The sequence below is a fragment of the Euleptes europaea genome, chromosome 1 (assembly GCF_029931775.1).
Source record: "Euleptes europaea isolate rEulEur1 chromosome 1, rEulEur1.hap1, whole genome shotgun sequence".
NCBI lineage: Eukaryota > Metazoa > Chordata > Lepidosauria > Squamata > Sphaerodactylidae > Euleptes > Euleptes europaea.
The window spans coordinates 125,727,127-125,749,533 of NC_079312.1; the positions used below are offsets into that span (position 1 = coordinate 125,727,127).

Below are 22,407 nucleotides of genomic sequence, written 5' to 3' on the forward strand. Positions count from 1 at the left end.
CTGCTGTGAATGAAGAGGCATTTATAGCAGTGGCAGCGGCTCCAAGCTATCAACTTGCTCCCACCATTTCCCCTGTCTCATTGATTACAACTGATCTCCAGCCGATAGAGATCAGTTCACCTGGAGAAAATGGCCGCTTTGGCGATTGGACTCTATGTCATTGAAGCCCCCCCCCCAAACCCTGCCCTCCTCAGGCTCCACCCCAAAAACCTCCTGCTGGTGGTGAAGAGGGACCTGGCAACCCTAATCTGGAGGTTGGGAAGCATATTGCACAACCATCACCTGCTTGTAACATCTTATTTAACCTTAATAAACACTGCTGTAATCACAAGCAACCTGTCCTCTTCTTGGGTATCTTTCAAACTTAAAAGCAGAGTTCAGCAGACTCTTACTGTAAAGTAATACAAGTATGACCAGCAGACTGATTTAACAATAGGCAGACCATTAAAAAAACTTGGAATGGGAACTCCTCTTTATTCTTGTTATAACACTTTTACGCTGTTTGTTACGCTGTTTGTTACATGACCCTATACGATAGGTCATCTGGTCTTACTTTACAGGTGGGGAAACAAAGCTAAGAGAGGAGAAACAGCTCTGATTAGGGTTGTCAACCTCCAGGTGGCTGCTGGAGATCTCCTGCTATTACAACTGAGCTCCAGGCGAAAGAGATCAGCTCACCTGGAGAAAATGGCCGCTTTGGAAGGTGGACTTTAAGGCATTATATTCCATTGAAGTCCCGCCCTTCCCCAAACCCCACCCTCCTCAGGCTCCACCTCCAAAATCTCCAGGTATTTCCCAATTCGGAGCTGGCAACCCTACTTCTGATACTGGGTGTTTCACATGACATTTGTAGCAGAATGAATGTATGGAGGGAAGGAGTGACAGATTGCACAAACAAACGCTGCCTCAGTTCTAGATGCATATTTTGGACTGTGTACATAGGACAAGTTTATACATGGAGACCCCTCTCTGCATGATTGGGAAAACCCTGATAGGACAGGTTGGTTTGAAAGTTCAGAGAGCACCCTATGCACATAGATTTTGCCTCTTCACACCTTCCAATAAAGGCGCTAGGCTGGGCAGAACTTGCCATGGTGATCCCACTTGTCACCCCCCTCAACACATGCACATATTCATTTATCCTGAAGGTATTGCCAAAAAACCCCACTTGGTGGCCTGTCTTCATTGACAGGAATAAGAGGCACTGCACTCCCCTTGAAAGCCCTGAGATTCACATTCCTTTCCCCCACACATATCCAACTCATCAAAATGAATGGTCGTTTGTGAGTGAGTAACAGTATAAGGAAGATGGAACAATGATATGGGAATTATAGAATCACAGAGCTGGAAGGGGCCACCAGGATCATCTAGTCCAACCCTCTGCATAATGCCAGAAAATCACAACTACCACCACCACAGAACCCCCAGTGACCCCTCCTTCATGTCCAGAAGATGGCCAAGATGCCCTGCCTAAGGTCATAGAATCAGCATTGCTGACAGGTGGCCTCTGCTTTAAAACCTCCAGGGAAGGATAGCTCACCACCTCCCGAGGAAGCCTATTCCACTGAGAAACTGTTCTAACTGTTAGAAAGTTCTTCCTAATGTTTTGACAGAAACTCTTTTGATCTAATTTCAACCCATTGGTTTTGGTCCGACCTTCTGGGGCTGATAAGGGCTGACTATGGCAGCACCAAAGAAGACAGAACCATTGCAACTGCAGTCCTAATGATGTTCAGATCCATCTGGGCTCAGACATGCCAGATGTCCGTCTTTCTGCCGTGTTTCAAGAACCCTTTCTTCAAGATCCAACCCTGCTTTAACTTGCAGACATGTTTTGCTTGATCTTGGAGATGCAGACTGCTTTGGAACAATAAAAACAAACAAAAAGTGAAAAGACGGATTGTATATAATAAACAGATTTTAGCATCCATGAGAATGTCATGTTCAAGTGCCCTCAGGCTTGTGGTTAGAATACTAAAAATAGCACTCCCAAATCCAAACTCTGCAATTTAAACAAAACCATGCAAATACATAAATACTTATTTGAATATTTACTCAGGATGTAAAGTTTTAGAACTGGATGGTGGTGGACAGGAAGGGAGCAATGGAACCTCAAGAATAAAATATACATTACAAATGAAAGTAATGGAGTGCTCAGCCCTTTTCCTGTTCATTGATCTTCTGCAGCACCTATTTCCAAACCCTGGGTAAGGCATGTTTTAATCTAACATGCAACTAGACATATTCTGCAGTGTCAAAACCAAAATGTGCGCTGTGAATCAAGTTTTTGTGCTGTTAGGCATGTGGGATTTTTAAAAAAAGTAAATGAGAAAAAGATAAAAAGAGGTAGTTGTGAATTTCCTGCATTGTGCAGGGGGTTAGACTAGATGACCCTGGTGGTCCCTTCCAAGTTTATGATTCTATGAAAAGAGAGAAAGAGAGTGTCTTTCCCTATTCATTCTAATGTTCCCTTCCCTCTTATCTATTTTCTTCTGGTTACAAAGAACTCTGGGGACCGTGGCAAAGTGCTGGCTACTTCAGCTGTACAGAAAACAAGCTTAGAATAAACCCTACCCCACGTTGTTTTCATATCTGCATACCACCCCATAGAGCCTCTATTGCCTCTGTTGTGATTCGATAGGGATGCCAGCCTCCAGGTGGGACCTGGGGATCCCCTGGAATTACAGTTCATCTCCAGACTACAGAGATCAGTTCCCCTGGAGAAAATGGATGCTCTGGAGGGTGGGCTCTATGTAGGGTTGCCAACCTCCAGGTGGTGGCTGGAGATATCCCGCTAATACAACTGATCTCCAGGTGACAGAGATCATTTCACCTGGATAAAATGGCCGCTTTGGCAACTGGACTCTATGGCATTGAAGTCCCTCCCCTCTCCAAACCCTACCCTCCTCAGGCTCCGCCCCCAAAATCTCCAGGTATTTCCCAACCCGGAGCTGGCAACCCTAACTCTACGGCATTGTACCCCACTGAGGTCCCTGTCCTTCCCAGGCTCCATCCCCAAATCTCCTAGATCTGACTTCCCTACCCCCGCATCCCCTGCCGGTGGCCAGAGGGGCCTGGAAACCCTAGTTGTGAAACTTCTGTGTAGTCAGGTAAGTAATGTGATTTTTACAGCCCAGCCAATACTGGCTCCATAAGTCAGTTTGAGGACACAAAAATGGTGGGGGGGGGAGCCACAGATGCTTTTCTTTGCATGCTGTGGTCACAAACAGAAAAGAGCCAGTGGGCATTTGGGAGGCACAAAACTCTTACCTCACATGCAATACAAAGTCCTCATGTTGTTCCCCAATAAACACAAGGACCTTTAATTTGTCGACGGAGCATAAAGTGTGAATGACTATCTGCTTCTGAATATAGATATGATGGTAGAATGTGTCTGATTTGTGTTTCCAGAGATTACAGACAGCTAGGGTTGCCAGCTTTGGGTTGAAAAATACCAGGGGATGTCAAGGTTTGGGGAGGTGAGGGACCTCAGCAGGGTACAATGCCATAGAGTCCATCCTCCAAACCAGTAAGGTTGCCAACCTCCAGGTACTAGCTGGAGATCTCCTGCTATTACAGCTGATCTCCAGCCGATAGAGATCAGTTCCCCTGGAGAAAATGGCCGCTTTGGCCATTGGACTCTATGGCATTGAAGTCCCTCCCCTCCCCAAACCCTGCCCTCCTCAGGCTCCACCCCAAAAACTTCCTGCCGGTGGTGAAGAGGGACCGGGCAACCCTGAGTGGCCCTCCTTTGTATGTCTCCATCTCTGGATCAAGGCCTGAGAAGCTACAATTTTTGGACCAGATCCATAGCTGGTGTAAAAAAGGCTCCACTTCTTCAGTCCAACTGGAGCGCTAACAGTTTACACCAGAGGAGGATGTTGCCTGGCTTTTCTTTTCTTGATTTCCCCTCAGAGGGAAGAGTATAAACAAGAGAAAGAAGACAGATTTCCTGCCACGATAGGAGAGCAGGAATGCGAGCAGGCCTTGTCTGTCTCTTCTTCATCTGCTCACAGAGATATGCTTTATCTGAGAAGAGCTTATTAGAAACTATGTCAGCCTGGACCAAGATTAATTCGACTAAATTTGGCGGCAAACAAATTACACAATAGGCAGCAGAGAGAACTGGGAAGGGCATTGTGGGTGCAGGCAGCGCTCGCATGTCTGTCGTTGAAATTCAGAAGCCGTTTTCAGCCTCGGCGCTTGTTATAGTCGAAAAGGGAGCCATGTAGAAAGAGGCTGTGGGGGATGGAGGGGGGGGGGAGAAGCACATTTCCTGCTGTGTCCTCCTGCAAGAGGAAAGCTGGTTAATGACCAGAAACTACATACCATCAATCTTCTCATTTCACAGAGAGATGGAGCATGGAAAATTCCATTTCTCCCCCCAGTGCAAAACTCTTGCCAACAGCCCCCGGGGGACTACAGAGGCTCTAAATATAATAAAACTACTAACCTGGAGTCTTGATTGACTCAGTGGGTTATTGAATCCCCCCTTTTTCCCCTTCCAGAAAGAAAGATTCTTGCTTGTACTATTAATATCCCCCTCCTCCTGATTTGCAAATATATAACATATTCCTTATTAGCCTGTCCATTCAATGCAACATTAGAATTGGATGGATGGGGCACTAATCCTGCTAATTTAAATTGACTGAATTAGGGGATTAAAACAGCACTTGTGAATAGGGTTGCCAGGTCCCTCTTTGCCACTGGCAGGAGGTTTGGGGGGCGAAGCCTGAGGAAGGCAGGGTTTGGGGGAGGGGAGGGGAGGGACTTCAATGCCATAGATACCAATTGCCAAAGTGGCCATTTTCACCAAGTGAACTGATCTCTATCGGCTGGAGATCAGTTGTAATAGCAGGAGATCTCCAGCTAGTTTGGCAACCCTACTTGTGAAGGCCAGTGAAGATCCAGTAGTTATTATTGTTGTTGTTAAATTTTGCAGGTATATAGAAAGAATATACAGTTCAGGAGCCAAAAAAAGAACAAATATTATCACCCGGAGCAACAGCCTTCAGAAAAAAAATCTAAGCAACTCCTTTTACATACTTGTGTCCTATTTAAATTAATTTAAAACATATTGGCCCATTATTCATCCTTGTAATAGAATTCCACGAATGTATATATGGTTCTGCTGTCCCTGTATTTCAGTGTATTATTTTAATGATCTTAAATACATTTACTTTGTTTGTTTGTTTGTTTGTTTACTGCCTGTTTTCCACCGTGAAACTCCAGTTGCTGTCCCGTTCAAACACTAACCAGACCCAGCCTTGCTTAGTTTAATCAAAGTTGCTGTTTCATTCGACTTGAGATCATAGCTTCAGACCCAAACTGTGTGATTTCTTCATTATCACTATGTTCCACACATGACTTAGACTGCAGTCCTTTGCATATCAATGGTTGGGGAACAAATTGGATACAATAGTCCTTACTTCTGAGTAAACATGCATGGGCTCAGACTGTGAGAGACCATTTTCCATTTTGAGCAATAATTATTTTCACTGCCATCAGGAAAATTTCCACTAGTTCTCTATATTCTAAAGTCACTACATCTTCACGATAGTCAATAATAGTAGATTCCAGCTGTTGTTTTCCTAGTAAATGCATACCCTTGTCTACGGACACAGAACTGTAATACCAGAATGGAGATGAAGCTTATCTAGCCCACTGTGTTGAACTCACAACTTCTATACCCACACACCTCTTTTAAAATAAAACAACCAATGTTGCATATCTAATACTATGTTGCTAGGTAGAGTTACTCCAGGTGAAGCCCACTGATTTCAGTGGAGTAACTCTGCATAGGACCTTGCTGTAAATTGTCTATCAGACTCATTCGTGCAGCCTAGCCTCATAAGCACTCTCCATTGGTCTCATTGGAAAACCTATCATAGATTATCTTTAGGCATAACAAAAAAATTTAAAAGAGCTAGTGTAATGTAGTGACTGAGTGTGTGAAGTGAGAAGCTCACCAGCGTGGTGTAGTGGTTAAGAGCAGTGGTTTGGATTGGTGGACTCTGATCAGGAGAACTGGGTTTGATTCCCCACTCCTCCACATGAGCGGCGGAGGCTAATCTGGTGAACCAGGTTGGTTTCCCCACTCCTACACATGAAGCTAGCTGGGTGACCTTGAGCTAGTCACACTTTCTCAGACTCATCTACCTCATAGGGTGTCTGATGTGGGGAGGGGAAGGGAAGGTGACCGTAAGCCGGTTTGAGTCTCCCTTAAGTGGTAGAAAAAGTCAGCATATAAAAACCCAATCTTCTTCTTCATTCAGATGATCTCAAGCCCATCTCTGAAACTTACGTGGTATTCTTAGCTAAGCAACTGTCTCCCAGACTGACATCCCCTCTCCTTTCTGTCATATGGGAATAATTAATATTGACTTGGTTTGCAGGGTTGTTAAAAGGATTACAGAGGTTAAGTACATGAAGCACTTTCAACGATCGAAAAGAGCTATACAGATGCAATGAAATAAAGTATTAATGTTAAAAGTCTAGAGCTGTGGGAAACTGGGTGTTCTGAACTGTAAGAAACTGAGGAACTTTAAAATCAATGTGGTGTGCCATTCCAACCATTCAATATTTAGATTACAAGTAGACATATGGCTCACTGTGCTTAAATGGTATTTAGCAGGAAATTCTAATGATTTCCCCAAGTTGAAAAACCATAAGGCAGTGCTTCCCACATTTTGGCCAGATCAAACATGCTAGTTTATGAATTAAAATCAGTGGTGTGCTTCTCTAGGGCTGCCATGTCCCTCTTTGCCAGTGGTGGGAGGTTTTGGGGGTGGAGCCTGAGGAGGGCGGGGTTTGGGGAGGGGATGGACTTCAATGCCATGGAGTCCAATTGCCAAAGCGGCCATTTTCTCCAGGGGAACTGATCTCTATCGGCTGGACATCAGTTGTAATAGCAGGAGCTCTCCAGCTAATACCTGGAGGTTGTCAACTCTGTGCTTCTCTCATACCCACCAAAAGATTTATTCTTAGAGCATGCAAGAAGAAGAGCTAATCTCTCTTGAGGGATCCCACCACTCACAATTCACTGCTCTGAGCATGCCTCCTTATGGGGTTACCAGCACACAGCAGTGGCTAATGAAAACACATGAGAGACATCTTCCCCTAAGATAATTCACAGTGGGTAGCCATGTTAGTCTGTCTGCAGTAGTAGAAAAGAGCAAGAGTCCAGTAGCACCTTAAAGACTAACAAAAATATTTTCTGGCAGGATATGAGCTTTCGTGAGCCACAGCTCACTTCTTCAGAAAGCTCATACCCTGCCAGAAAATATTTTTGTTAATCTTCCCTTAAGGGCAGATCATTCTTCTGCATCTCTACATCAGGAGTGGCTGAATCATCCAATGACACCTGAACAAGAGATATGGCAGAATTCCTCACCCCCAAGAGAGGCAGATCAGAAGGAGGCATGGCCAGAGACTGATCATGCAGAGTTGCAGCCAATCGCCTCCTATGTGGATTTATTTTATTTATATATTCATTACTTTAAATTTCTATACTGCCCTCCCCAGCTGAAGTAAGGCTCAGGGCAGGTAACAACATTAAAACCATAATAAAAGCCATAATACGCATACATTAAAACCAATAAATATAACTGTACTAAACAATATAACCATAATAAAACAGCAGATGGTGTTCGATTAGAAAAGTAACCAGAGTCAGACAGTCCCCACCCCCAGGTTCATAAATGAACAAAATAACAGAGGGGGGTAGGGTTGCCAGCTCCAGGTTGGGAAATATCTGGAGATTTTGGGGTGGAGCCTGAGGAGGGCAGGGTTTGTGGAGGAGAGAGACTTCAATGCCATAGAGTCCAATTGCCAAACAGCCATTTTCTCCAGGTGAACTGATCTTTCTTGGATGGAGATCAGTTGTAATAGAGGGAGATCTCCAGCCACCACCTGGAGGTTGGCAACCCTAGAGGGGGGAGGTAGGGAGGCCAGCACAGATGACATCCGCGTCTGTCCTCAGTTGTGGGCCTGGTGGAATAACTCTGTCTTACAGGCCCTGCAGAACTCTTTAAGGTCCTGCAGGGCCGTGATGTTACTGGGTAGGGAGTTCCACCAGGCCAGAGCCAGGGCCAAAAAAGCCCTGGCTCTTGTCAAAGACAACCACACACTCCTCAGGCCGGGGACCACCAACAAGTTACCATCCATGGATAGGGTTGCCAACCTCCAGGTACTAGCTGGAGATCTCCTGCTAGTACAACTGATCTCCAGCTGATAGAGATCAGTTCACCTGGAGAAAATGGCCACTTTGGCAATTGACACTATGGCATTGTAGTTACTCCCCTCCCCAAACCCCTGCTTCCTCAGGCTCCGCCCCAAAAACCACCCACTGGTGGCGAAGAGGGACCTGGCAACCCTATCCATAGAACGTAATGTCCTTTGGGGGTGTAGCAGGAGAGGAGGTCTCGAAGGTACAAGGTCCCAGACTGTGTAAGGATGCTGGACATTAGGGGTTTCTAATTTCTTTAGTTCTCAAGATAGGCTAGCTTCTGTCTTGGCACACCATTTGGGAACTATGGATATAAGATAACTCCGCCCCTTACCTACCATGTGAAAAAGACCTTAATTTTCAGGAAGACCACATCTAGGGTTTCCAGGTCCCTCTTCGCCACCGGCAGGAGGTTTTTGGCGCAGAAGCCGAGGTGGGCGGGGTTTGGGGAGGGGAGGGACATCAATGCCATAGTGTCAATTGCCAAATAGAGTCCAATAGCCAATGTGGCCATTTTCTCCAGCTGAACTGATCTCTATCGGCTGGAGATCAGTTGTAATAGCAGGAGATCTCCAACTAGTACCTGGAGGTTGGCAACCCTAACCACGTTTCATCTCCTTCCCTGAGCAGTCGGGAAACCACACAACAAACTGGACTAGCAAGACGCTTCCTTTGCTTTTTCAGGAACCCCCAGGTGACGGCGGTGGCGGCAGCAGCAGAAGCGGCAGCCAAGTGACAGAGCCCCTCCCACAGACCTGAAAAGCTGTTTCTCAGTGAGGAATAAACTGGCACCGGATCATAACACCCAAGAGAACTACATCTGTCTCCTTTAATTATCCTGTGTACATATTAGTGAGTGGAAGTGCTTTATGATTTCTATAGCTCAGGCCAGCAAAGCTATAGAACACTAGACGTGCATAAGCACTCTCCCCGAAGTATAAGACAGGCAAAATTTAAATCATGTACACTGTGACGGGGGGAGGGAATATCTTTAATTTCCCCAGGGGGAAAAATAAACATTAAATAGATCGAGACTGTTAACATCTCATTCATGTTTATAGCTCTGGAGACTTTGCAATTTTTGTCTGCCTTGCAGAGCCTGTACCATCGAGTGCTGCTGAAATTTCAGTTTGTTTCCATCTTTTTTACTAAGATGAGAATTTAATGCTCTAGTATTTGAACTCTGCAAGTACTTTTGTGCGCATATGCCACTTTTGAGTAATTCTATGCCCACCTTTTATTCAAAACACTAGAGATATGTGCATAAGTGCTTGCAAGATCTAGGTCCAAAATTGTATCCGCATGATTCATTCCAAGCCATCTCCTTTTGGGATCCATTTGATCATAGTATATCATAGCCTAGATCTGAAATCTTAATGATGGGTCAGATTCAAGTCTTGTCTGTCATTTCTGCTTTTCTTTGATGTTAACTCCTCTAGACTGGAGTTTCTCTGGAATTATATCAACAGTGTTTCCAGCTCTCACTGTTCTGTCGTGAGTCTTGTATTATCTAGTGTATCCTCCCCCTTAAAGATCCAACTTGAGGAGTCATGAGACTACAGGAGAGTCTTTCAAGGAGGTTTAGCCAAAGTCTGAATAGGTAAAAGGAGTGCAATCAAAAACCAAATGAATCTATTGAAAGAATATGTCAATGTATGTATTTCCAGATATGTTATGACGCCTAAAATATGTTTGGGGAGGGGGGTAAATTGTTATTTCAAATCTATGTATGTTGCCGCTCAGACTTAAAGCCCACTGATTCCATTGGGCTTCTCCACAAGTAAGTCTGCAGTGACTTTCATTCTTTGCTACACATTTAGACAACAATTCTGTGTGCAGTTAGAAGAGTTTACTGCCAAGTCAAGAAGACATATGCAGCTTAACTGTACACAGGACTACAGGTTTCAGAGTTGGCAGTACTGCACCAGAATACTCAGTATGTCAGTACAATCAAATTTTAAATTATTTTTCTTTATAATTCATTCACTTGGATGATATTTGGAAAGATTTGGTATTTCTCTTCGATTAATTTCAGCCGGTAGCGTTGCTACCTGGCCAGACATAAAACCCTGACTGGCTGCTCCTGGGCCTTTCTCAGAAGCTTGAGCTGCAAAAAATCTCAGCAGGTGAAGTTTTTTATGACACCAAGATGAGCATTATCACCTGGCAATGTCTGCAGATCAAACTGCTATCAAAGGCAGGGCTGCAGGCAGTCTCGGTAGGATGCCATTTTAATAGAATATTTGCTTTTTAAAAAAATGTTCAACTAAAAAAAAAGTGCATTAGCAGGATGGTTTAAAAAACCTAAAAAAGCCTTATTCAAAACTAATGTGATGGGGGCTAGGGATGAAAAGGTCAGCAATTGGATAAATATCCAGAATTAAACTATGATCATATGCCATAAACCAAATGTACTTTGCAGTTAATTTCAAAGCAGAAGAAAATAATATTTTTGGAAGAGAGAGACATAACGCTACCCGATTAGCCTTTTAAGCAATACTTCAGTATCTAACTTCCAAGTCCTATAAATTTCAATTCATAACAGTTTCTCCTGGCTTCTCTCCGTCTCTCTTTCTCTTTTTTTTTAAATGGGGGTGATGGTGGGAAAATTCTGACTGTTATATTTTCCGTACACAAAAAAAGCAAAACTTTATACTTTTGACTTAAATGATTTTTATTACATATGAGAATGAAATGATCAAGAAATAATAAAAGCAGAAGCAAAATTCACTGTACGCGCATCATCTTGCCTGTTGTAAGCCAGGCGAAGACAATTTAAAGCTGTGGAAAGAGGCGCAGGTATTAGGGCTTGTGAAGCAGATTGCATGGAAACAGTAGGATGTAGTTCTTTACTGACTCTTACCAATTCAAATCCATTCCTTCCAAGCCTATTCTAAAATGTGGGGTCCCTTGGGGGGGCAGGAAGTTGTTCACCATTTGGGTTGTCTGTTAACAGCCATGCACAAAAATGGCACTGTATAAATAATAAATATTAATACCTATGATTTAACTGTGTATTTTATAAAATAGGCTTTTGGTGCTATGACAAAGTGATTTGTGAATGTTCTCCTTATCGTATTATATTCCTCTCGTTTACTATCCTGCGTACTGGTTGATCCCTACTGTAATTTTCCTCTGTATTATTTGTATGACCTGTGTATGCTGCCAAAATGCTGTCTCGTGGTTTTGTTTTAATCTTTATACATCTGTTCCTTGTTATAAGTGTTACCATTTTGTGTCTGTTGAGTCTCCATACAATACAACATCATTTCGTAAGAGACGATAACCCCAAGGTACAGGATGGACTAACCCAAGGAGGAGCTGCTGGCACTTTGTGACTGTATTTCGGTGCGTGTAATTCCACATCAGTGCATTCAGATTAAAAAAAACAAACAAACCACACACACACAAACCCTGATTCTTAATAGATAAAAATGGAAATTCCATTCAGCGGCAAGTATATTTGGAATTAGCCGTCGTCCTTGGAGAAATCAACTTTTCCCCACAACATAATGGAAGTTTAATGAATACACAGTATAGCTGTTCAGTCACATGGAGTGTTGGTTTCATTTAGCAGTGGAGCTTTTGTAAAATTTAGCTTGGCTCTCTTGACAACCACCAACATTGTTTAGAAAACCGCAGTGGCAACAAAAGAATTTCCTTCTCATTTAGCTAGAGTTCCACAAGAATACTAAAAATAAAATAAAATAAAATAAAGGTTGCTGGGTGACCACACACCAGACTGCACCCTGGGGGACTGTGCTTCAGCCTTCTTCCAGAACAGGTCCTTAGCCTTGCTGTGCCGGCTGGTTTTTGCTTCCTCTGGGTGCCGCAGCGATTGCTCTTGCTTGGGAAGGCAAGATCTCGTAGCAGCTTGCTCACGCTGGGAGGATGTAATCCTCAGATTGCCAGATGGTGGGAACAATCAACAGGGATGGGTTTACGCATTTATTCTCTGCCGGAGAGCTTCCCAGGCAGGCTGACCACTACTCAAGGCAGAGTGTTGGGATTAGATGAACTGTTATTCTGGTCCAGCAAAGCTGTTCTTATCTTTTGCACTGAGGCAAGCTAGGAAATGCACTAAGGAAATAAAGATGTGGGGCTACATGGTCACAGGGTAACTCCTTACATTGGCGGTGCACCCCCCAAAAAACTGTTCTACTGCATTGTGGCTTAAAAGGGGGGAGGGGGGAGTTTGTTTTAAGGAGGCGCTGGTATCCATGCCTCCTGACTCACCTACCATTAAAGAATGATAGCTTTGAGTTTCATGGTGGGGTTTGGATGCAAAGTGTGGGAACAAGGATAGAGAATAACACACACACTCTTCCCAGTTTGATTTTGGAAATCCATTCATCCGAACCTGATTTCTTTGCTGGGCAGGGCCAGATAGTAAAAAACACACATCCCAAAACCCCAAAACAAAATAGACCATTATTGTAGGAGGGACCAGTTGTGATAGGTGATACAACCTATAGGTGTATTACTATGCACTATAGGGTTGGCAGCTCTGGGTTGGGAAATACCTGGAGATTTTGGGGGTGGAGTCTGGGGAGGGGAGGGACCTTAGCAGGGTCCATCCTCCAAAGCAGCCATTTTCTTCAGGGGAACTCTTTTTGGTCATCTGGAGATTGCTTGTGATAGTGGTAGACCTCCAGGTGCCACCTATAGATTGGCAACCCTAACTAATGATGGCATGCTTACATGGGGCCCCATCTGCATAATCACTGTAAAGGCACTACAAGTGGAAATACAAGGAACCATAGCTCTGTTAGAAGGGCCTAGCAAAGAATTTGCAGCATTCTCACCAGACTACTTTCCCCATGATTCCATGGGCTACGGGGAAAGCCATGACAATAAAACTGACCAAAAAACCCTTATCATGTTTATACTGTTAAAACTCTCTGTGCGTCTACCACTGTTCAGCCTTTGCATGAATTTCTTTTCAGTTACAATGATACGATAGCACATTAGTGTTTAATACAGCAGGAAGAAGGCGAAGGCAGTTCAGAGGAATAGACCTACTATTTTCTCCTTTCCAGGTCTCATCAGAACAGGCTCCAAGAATTTTTTAAAATGAAAACATAAATAAAAATTAAGCTAAACTAGTAAAGCAGAGTGGTAAGCTGCAGTACTGCAGTCAAAAGCTCTGCTCACAACCTGAGTTCGATCCCAACGGACGTTGGTTTCAGGTAGCCGGCTCAAGGTTGACTCAGCCTTCCATCCTTCCGAGGTCAGTCAAATGAGTACCCAGCTTGCTGGGGATAAAGGGAAGATGACTGGGGAAGGCACTGGCAAAACACCCCGTAAACAAAGTCTGCCTAGTAAACGTCGGGATGTGACATCACCCCATGGGTGAGTAATGATCCGGTGCTTGCACAGAGGACTACCTTTACCTTTTAGTAAAGCACCATGTTTGAAGGTCCTTGCTTCAGCAGACATCTCATCATAGCCAGCTTGACAACAAGAACTAAGACTTAACTTTATCTTCTGGTCTTATGGCATCTTTACTTGTCACATACATAGGGTTGTCAACTGCCAGGTAGTAGCAGGAGATCGCCTGCTAATTCAACTGATCTCCAGCCGATAGAGATCAGATCACCTGTAGAAAAATGGCCACTTTGGCAATTAAACTCTATGGCATTGAAGTCCCTCCCTTTCCCAAACCCCGCCCTCTTCAGGCTCTGCCCCCAAAATCTCCTGCCGGTGGCGAAGAGGGATTTGGCAACCCTACACATACATTTCCCTTCTTATGGAAGGCAAACCCACAGACTAGGGTTGCCAAGTCCCTCTTCACAACCGGCGGAAGGTTTTTGAGATGGAGCCTGAGGAAGGTGGGGTTTGGGGATGGGAGGGACTTCATTTGAGATGGAGCCTGAGGAAGGCGGGGTTTGGGGATGGGAGGGGATGGGAGGGACTTCATAGAGTCCAATTGCCAAAGGAGCTATTTTCTCCAGGTGAAGTGGTCTCTATCGGCTGGAGATAAGTTGTAATAGCAGGAGATCTCCAGCTAGTACCACAGCCTGCTCTAAGCATTCATCTCTTCTGGAGATATGTAGTCCTCCTCAGCAAGCATAATGGGTGGTTTTTCATTCTCCTCCTTTGGTTAATTTACAAAGCCATATTTTTCTGCCTCCCCCAGGGGTCCCCTGAGAGCCCTGTCTTGTCTGGTTTTGCTGCTTTTGTGGTTGGCGTGAGAGAGCCACTCACATTAGATACAGTGATGAGCTAGGGGCCAGTGAAGAAGTTCATGAAGGGGAAAACAACCCCCCTAGGGTTGCCAGCTCTGGTTGGGGAAATACCTCAAGATTTTGGGAGGGGAGCCTGAGGAGGGCAGGGTTTGGGGAGGAGAGGGACTTCAGCAGGGTACAATGCCATAAAGTCTACCCTTCAAAACAGCCATTTTCTCCAGGGGAACTGATCACTGTCGTCTGGAGATCAACGGTAATCCTGGGAGATCTCCAGGCCCCACCTGGCAATTGGCAACCCTACCCCATCTCTTCCTCCAGGATTCTCTAAGCTCTCAAGGGCTTGAGCAGACTAATTTCCCTCTGCCATTTTTCTCACAACTCTTACATTATTATGTGTCTCCTAGAGAACTGTCCTCATCAGGCTATTTTGTATGGTTCTTTTCATTCATTTCAAAACTTATGTTTATGAGAAGTCCCTCAGGTAGGTAAGTAGGTTTGCCAGCTCCTGGTTGGGTAATTCCTGAGATTTTGGGGGTGGAGCCTGGGGAGGGCAGGGTTTGGAAAGGGGAGGGACCTCAGCAAGGTATAATGCCATAAAGTCCACCTTCCAAAGCAGCCATTTTCTCCAGGGGATGCATAAAGGTAAGGTAAAGGTCCCCTGTGCAAGCACCCGGTCATTCCTGACCCATGGGGTGACGTCACATCCCGACGTTTGTTTATGGGGTGGTTTGCCAGTGCCTTTCCAGTCATCTTCCCTTTACCCCCAACAAGCTGGGTACCCATTTTACCGACCGGAAGGATGGAAGGCTGAGTCAACCTTGAGCGGGCTACCTGGAACCAACTTCCATAGGGATCAAACTCAGGTCGTGAGCAGAGCTTGGACTGCAGTACTGCAGCTTACCACTCTGTGCCACAGGGCTCCTACATACATACATATATACACACACACAATAGGTACTACGACCTTTGCACATTTCGTACAGGGGTCAGGATAGCAATGTTCAGAAATAGTATCATATTGTGTTTTGAGGAATCAGAAAATACATTATACCTGCAAGTGGTGTTGCCAACAACCTGGAGAAAAAAACAACACCCTCCCTAAACAGAGATTTAATAGGATGTTATTTACCAGGTGACCATTCCTTAACTTCATGCCATGTAAACTTCTCTTGCCCCATTCCACACATTAATGGCCAAACCAGATGATACCGCACCCACAGGACTGCCACTATGAAGGAGGGAAGGTGATTCTTTTGTCCAGGTTGTTGGCAACACTACCTGCAAGTGAGGTGGTACCTTGAGACCTGCGCTCAACAAATGAGAGGAAAACCCTTATGAGTTCCACAATAAATTGATGCTGTTCATTAATGGATAAGAAGGAGATTCTTTGATCTGTGTGACGTTCTGACTGCATATGATGTGGGTTCAGTTCAAGGGGCCTGGCCATGAGCAGTGCCTGGATGGGCAGGTCACCAGGGGACTTGGATGCAAACCGCTTTGGGCTCCTTGGAGAAAAATAAATAAAGAATAAAGAATAACTATACTGTAACACACACACCGAAACAGTACCAAGGCTCTTCGTAGCTCTTCAGATTCAGCCAGGCAGAAGGAACGCAAAGCTACTAGAAGCAGCTGGGAGATTCCAAAGTCATCAGCAGGTAGGTTGTTCCTAACTGTGGGTATTTCAAAAGACAGGTAGAGCCGGACACACACTAAAAATGGGGCTGGTGGAAGGCATGAGACTGCCCGGTTTCCTGAGGCGCCAGAACCACCTGGGTCCCAGGAGTACTGTACCTCTAGTTCTCCCCATTTGGTGGTCCTGAGAGTTATTGAGTACTGCAGCAATGGTCATTTATGCATGCGTACTTGCACTCACGTTTGTTCCCGGTCTGTCTTGGTTGTTCCTTGGAGTTATGCTTGAGTTTTCCGTCCTTTAGCGATGACCTCGCTGCCAGCCCTCACAAATCCCGGGACTTCCCGTTCCTCTGTTAACCCGATTCTTCCCTCTCCCCTGAGCTCAGCCAGGGTGAAATCCCCATGCAGGAGGCAAAGCGCGGGACACGCAGGCTTGGTTTCTCTCACAGCCAATTACAAAGCAGTGTGTAAAGAGGTGGGGGTTCAAATGCTTCCTGCTTCCTCGGAGCACTTTCTGAGCAGAAGAAAGGCTTTTTAAAACCGAGGCTTGGATTTCTCCCCACCCTTTCAGATTGCTCCCTTTTTTTTTTTTCATGCAGCAATTGGGTTGGGGGGTATTCTCTCTCACAGTAAGCTCTACAAAGTAAGCCAATTACACAGCAACATTTAAAGGGGTGGAGACTTGATCTGAGCTTGGAGAGTGCTGGTGCATAGATTCCCAACAGGAAAGTGTGGGTCCAGCGAGCAACGAACCTCAGGTAAAACTCCCATGCATAAACGACCAATAGCTCCAGAGTGCTTCTGGTTCAGACTGCTGGGAGGAATCCCACACCTCTGCAGTCACACAAGAGACCCAACAGAGCTCATGCTTCCTGCAGCTCACGGCTATGCTCTTTGGGGGAAGCATTCCCATGTACTTCAAGCGCTCTTCGCTGAACAGTTGTGTTAAATCCTGATTAAGTCAAGGGTCACAAGCAACTGTCTGCTAATATAGGCTTCCTAACCTGGCTTCAAATGACAGTTTTAGGAATAAAGGTTTAAGCTCCTGGTGGGCCGTTTTTTTCCAGTCGCCCTTTGCAGTGCTAATTCGCATCCCTGGCACACAAGGCCGCAGGGGCAAAAACACCTTGGCCGTTTCCGCATCATCGCTCCAGCGGCTGCAAAGTGGCAGAAGGCAATTTAGTCCTTCAGCTGCTCCAGCTCGATTAGACGGCTGCCCCTCTTTTCTCTTCACCTTTTGCGTTTGTTCCCAAAGAGACAGCCAGGGATAATTGGCTGTCAGAAGGGCAAGAATGATTAAGGGGTGGAAAAGCTGACAACGGAAGGATGTGCTTGAAGGAGAGCTGCTTTTCAGCCTCCACATAACACCACGAGAAGTGCTTGGCTGTGTCTCATCCGACTATCTGTTACCAACGGCAGCGAGACACTACTTGCAGGGCATGGAAATAACAGCCCTTCCCTGCGGTCATCCCCAGTGCCTGTTATTCAAAGATATACTGCCTTTGACCATGGCGATTCCATCGAGCTATCAGGCCTAACAGCCATTGATAGATCTGTCACCCATGAATGTGCATAACCGTTTTGAAAAGCCATGTTGCTACGGTTGCCCGGTCCCTCTTTGCCACCAGTGGGAAGTTTTTGGGGTGGAGCCTGAGGAGGGTGGGGGTTTGGGGAGGGGAGAGATTTCAATGCCATAGAGTCCAATTGCCAAAGCGGCCATTTTCTCCAGGCAACCTGATCTCTATTAGCTGGAGATCAGTTGTTGTAGCAGATCTCCAACTAGTACCTGGAGGTTGGCAACCCTACATGTTGCCTAACACACATCAGCACACCTTGTGTCAATTCATTTCACAATTTAATTACTCCTTTTTGCCTGATCTGAACTATGGACAATCAGGAAGGGAAAAGATAGAATTTAAAAACAGAAATGTTTTAAAATGCGTAGTGTGTGTGTGTGTGTGTGTGTGTGTGTGTGTGTGTGTATGTATATTATTATTATTATGTGACTTGGGTAGGGTTACTAGTCTTAGGTCCAAAAATGCCTTCACCTTCCCTCTCCTCTAGCTCTTTCTTTCATATGGGTTGGTGTCACGTGACTGCTGTTTTAAATGTATTAAAATATCGAGAGCTTATCTTTTGATACAAATCTCCAAGGAAGCTCTCAAAAGCCATTTAAAAGCTAACGTACAAATTAAAACCGAATTAAAAATGAAAACCAATGCAAGAGCAAATGATGATAAAAAACTTCACTAACAGAAGTAATACTTGGTTGCTAGGTAAAAACAGGATACCCAAATAGCCTTCCAATACAAAATCACTTTGGCCTGTCATTTAAAAGCCAGAAGGCAAAGAATGAAGCTTTAGTTCCACAGTTTTGGCGCCACTGTGAAGAAAAAGAATCTTGTCCCATGTAGTCATTTACTGTAGCATCAGCAGGCAAATGTGCATGGTTTCCAATGAGGATCTGCTATGCGAGTGGCTTCATGCAGGGTGTAGGCTCATCTTCAGGAGTCCCGGGCGCAAACTATTTGGGCTTTAGAGGCTAACACAAGCATTTTCCATTGGGCCTAGAAACCAACTGGGTGTCAATGAAGTTGCTGTAAAATTGGCATTATACGCTCTAAATGGTCCACCCGAGTGAACATTCTGGCACCTATGTTTTGATCCAACTGCAGGTTCTGAACAACCTCCAAAGGTAGCCATGCGCAGAGCACATTACAGTAATCTAGTCTGGATGTCATTAAGGCATAAATTATCACAACTTGCTTGTTATGGGAATAGTGTCTCTCCCAGGTGATCCAGCACAAAGGCAAAATAATGGCAAGTTGTTACTGTAGATCCGGTACAACCTTAGTTATCAGCCACATTCCTCCATCTTTTGCTGCACATTGCTATTTAATGCCCATCAGTCTTATGGATCAGTGGATTGCAGTGGATGTTGGATGATGGATGATGGGTTCCATTCAAATAGCCAGTGTTTTCTGGACGGGGGAGGGGCTGTGGCTCAGTGGTAGAGAATCTGCTTAGCATGCAGAAAGTCCCAGGTTCAATCCCTTGCATCCCCACTTAAAGGGACGAGGCAAGTAGGTGATGTGAAAGATCTCTGCCTGGAGAGCTGCTCCCGGTCTGAGTAGACAGTACTGACAGTACTGATGGACCAAGGGTCTGATTCAGTATAAGGCAACTTCATATGTTCATGTGTTCATGAAGTCACCTGAAGAAAGCTACACAGTCCAGCTCCATGTGTTGAAGAAACATCCTTAGCAATTAGTTAAGGCCATCAGCCTTTGCTCCAAACATCTAGAATGCTGATGTTGTTCATATGTTGTAAACTCAAGTCAAAGAAGGAAAGCCATTCTTCACATCCTGCACAATTAAGTTTGGGGATTCACTGCCACAAAATGTCATGATGGCCTCTGGTTTATATGGTTGAAGAGGGGGTTGGATACATCCATATAAACCAGAGGCCATCATGACATTTTGTGGCAGTGAATCCCCAAACTTAATTGGGGGAAATGGCAACAGGGAAGTATTACCCCCCTTTCCTCAGTCCAGGGAAACACAGCCTCCTTTAAGAAGAAGAAGAGTTGGCTTTTATATGCCGACTTTCTCTACCACTTAAGGATCAAACTGGCTTACAATCACCTTCCCTTCCCCTCCCTACAACAGACACCCTGTGAGGTAGGTGGGGCTGAGAGAGCTCTAAGAGAGCTGTGACTAGCCCAAGGTCACCTAGCTGGCTTCATGTGTAGGAGTGGGGAAACCAACCCAGTTCACCAGATTAACCTCCGCTGCTCACGTGGAGGAGTGGGGAATCAAACCCAGTTTTCCATATCAGAGTCCACCACTCCAAACCACCACTCTTAACCACTACACCATGCTGGCTCTCATGCTGACTCTTTATGTCGTATCATTCTAATCAACCCTTTAGAAATGAACTAGAGTACATCACTGCTGCGCTTGCCACTCTCCTCTTTTATAAGGCCAAGCTGGAGTGCAAAGCAGAAAGAACCTGGTGCTGTTGTTTCTGCCACCACCCAATAGCTCCAGCCCATGACAGCTGCACTGCAGACTATCGTGAGTGCAAGAAGGGGCACAGTGCAAATCACAAGGGGTTGGGTGCACCATGATTGATGCCAGCACAGCCAGGACAGCAAGAGATGGGTGGGAGATCCATAACAAGGGAAGTCAAACTTCCCGGCACACTCTCTCATGCAGTCTCAATTGATTGGGGATCTCTGCACACCATCATTTTCTCTGGCAGCCTGATGATCGCTCTGTTCTCCGAGCAATGGGGCAAATGGGCTGCATCTTTATGTACTCCAGAGAGTGTCAGCGGCTTCTTTCTGCACGCTTGTCTGAGCTGGAAGCTGAGAAAGCTCTGAGTGCCACTAACTATTTTCATTAGCACCTTGATTACAATGTTTATCTACAGCTATCTGTCAGGCAAAATTAGATTTCTCATTTGAGAGAAGACAGCGAGGGAAATGAACTGGCACAGAAGCTCCTGTGTGCGGTAAAAGATATTTACCCAACACTCCTCTCTGTCTGTTTCCCATCTCTTCACCCCCTGGTTCTCCTGGCACAGGGTTGAGCCTGTACCCAAATGTCCAAAGGAAAAGCGAAAAGCATTTATGAAGGAAACTATGACATACTGGGAGAGATGTACTATGGCCCAACATAGTAGAATCAGTTCTGGAGAATTTGGAAAATAAAATGTTATTTATTGGACCCATGTTATTTATTGGTGTTATTTATTTATTGGTGTAGTGGTTAAGAGCGGTGGACTCTAATCTGGAGAACCGGGTTTGAGTCCCCACGCCTCCGCATGAGCGGCGGACTCTAATCTAGAGAACCGCGTTGGTTTCCCCAGTCCTACAAATGAAGCCTGCTGGGTGACCTTGGGATAGTCACAGTTCCCTCGGAACTCTCTCAGTCCCACCTACCTCACAAGGTGACTGTTGTGGGGAGAGGAAGGGAAGGCAACTGTAAGCCAGTTTGAGACTCCTTAAAAATAGAGGAAATCGGAGTATAAAAACCAGCTCTTCTTCTTCTTCTTTATATAATATTTGTGAGCCAGCATGGTGAAGGTGTCGGACTAGGACCTGGGAAACCCAGGTTCAAATCCCCACTCATGTCATGGAAGCTGTCTGGGTGACCTTGGGGCAGTCACCCACTCGCAGCCCTGACCCTGGCTAGTATTTGGATGGGAGGCCACCAAGGAATACCAGGGTTGTGATGTGGAGGCAGGCAGTGGCAAACCGATGGGGTCTTCATAAGTCAGCTGTGACTTGACGGCAAAAAAATAAAATATTTGTGAAGTCTTTCAGGTTGCATATCTTCCTGAATCCAGATGCACTGAGCCAAAGATTAATAAGCTGAGAGTAGAAGTCAGGTTTCTTTCTTTGATTATAGTACCAGAGACAATCATATAGCCAACAACTTCCGCCTCCCAACACTATGACTGGTCACTTCTTATAAACCTATTATGCTTGTCTCACATTTTTAGCCATTCCACTCATGTCTATGAAGAACAATCTCCCTTAAATCCCCAAACAGAAGGGCTAGGGTTGCCAGGTACTGTCTGGAGATCTCCTGCTATTGCAACCGATCTCCAGCTGATGGAGATCTGTTCACCTGGAGAAAATGGCCGCTTTGACAATTGAACTCTATGGCATTGAAGTCCCTCCCCTCTTCAAACCCCGCCCTCCTCAGGCTCCACCCCAAAAATCTCCCACTGCTGGTGAAGAGGGACATGGCAACCCTAATAAGGATAGATTAGAACTAATCACCAAGAATGCTCATGCTGGCTGCACTTGATGAAGGCCATGCACAGAGCACTGTGCGCTTATTGCAAACTGAACCTATATTGCCCATGAACATGGTCACAGACAGCAAGTGATAAAAGTAACGCTGGAAGCCTTTGACATTTTCTAAGCTGCTAATTTGTACTGCCTGCCCGGGTGCCAATCCTGTCCTGTGCTCAATCCGGAAACTTTATATACCTCAAGAAGGCAAGGAGCCGCAGAACAACACAAAGTTCTTCCACAGAGGAGTCTTTGGGAGAAGCCTGCCTTTATGAAAAGGGGCCATTGCATCCCACACATGACTATTCTGCAGCAGGTTTCCGCCCGCCCCCTCCGAGGGGCTTTCCAAGCAGCTGGATGGGCCCTTTCCTCAGCTACTGTGCTGATTGTAAACATTATCTTAATCCTCGCTGACAAAAGACGGCTGAGGTTCTGGCAGTGTGCACCAGGGCAAAGTCAACATCTCCCAAGACATGGGGGGAGTATTCTCAAAATTTTCAGATTATCTGGAAAAACACTCACTTTGGTGGGTCATGAAAGGCCATTTCTT

The 22,407-nt window shown here is 45.3% G+C and overlaps 1 protein-coding gene across 2 annotated transcripts in view; it reads left to right on the forward strand.

Moving 5' to 3' along the window:
• The window catches only part of CYGB (cytoglobin), a 74,558-nt gene extending 64,644 nt beyond the window's left edge, over positions 1–9,914 (forward strand). For both annotated transcript variants that reach the window (XM_056864220.1, XM_056864212.1), the window contains exon 4: positions 8,912–9,914. In XM_056864220.1, coding sequence (XP_056720198.1) covers positions 8,912–8,963 — 52 coding nt within the window. In that variant the 3' untranslated portion in view covers positions 8,964–9,914. The remainder of the gene's footprint in view (positions 1–8,911) is intronic.
• Positions 9,915–22,407: the final 12,493 nt, after the last annotated feature.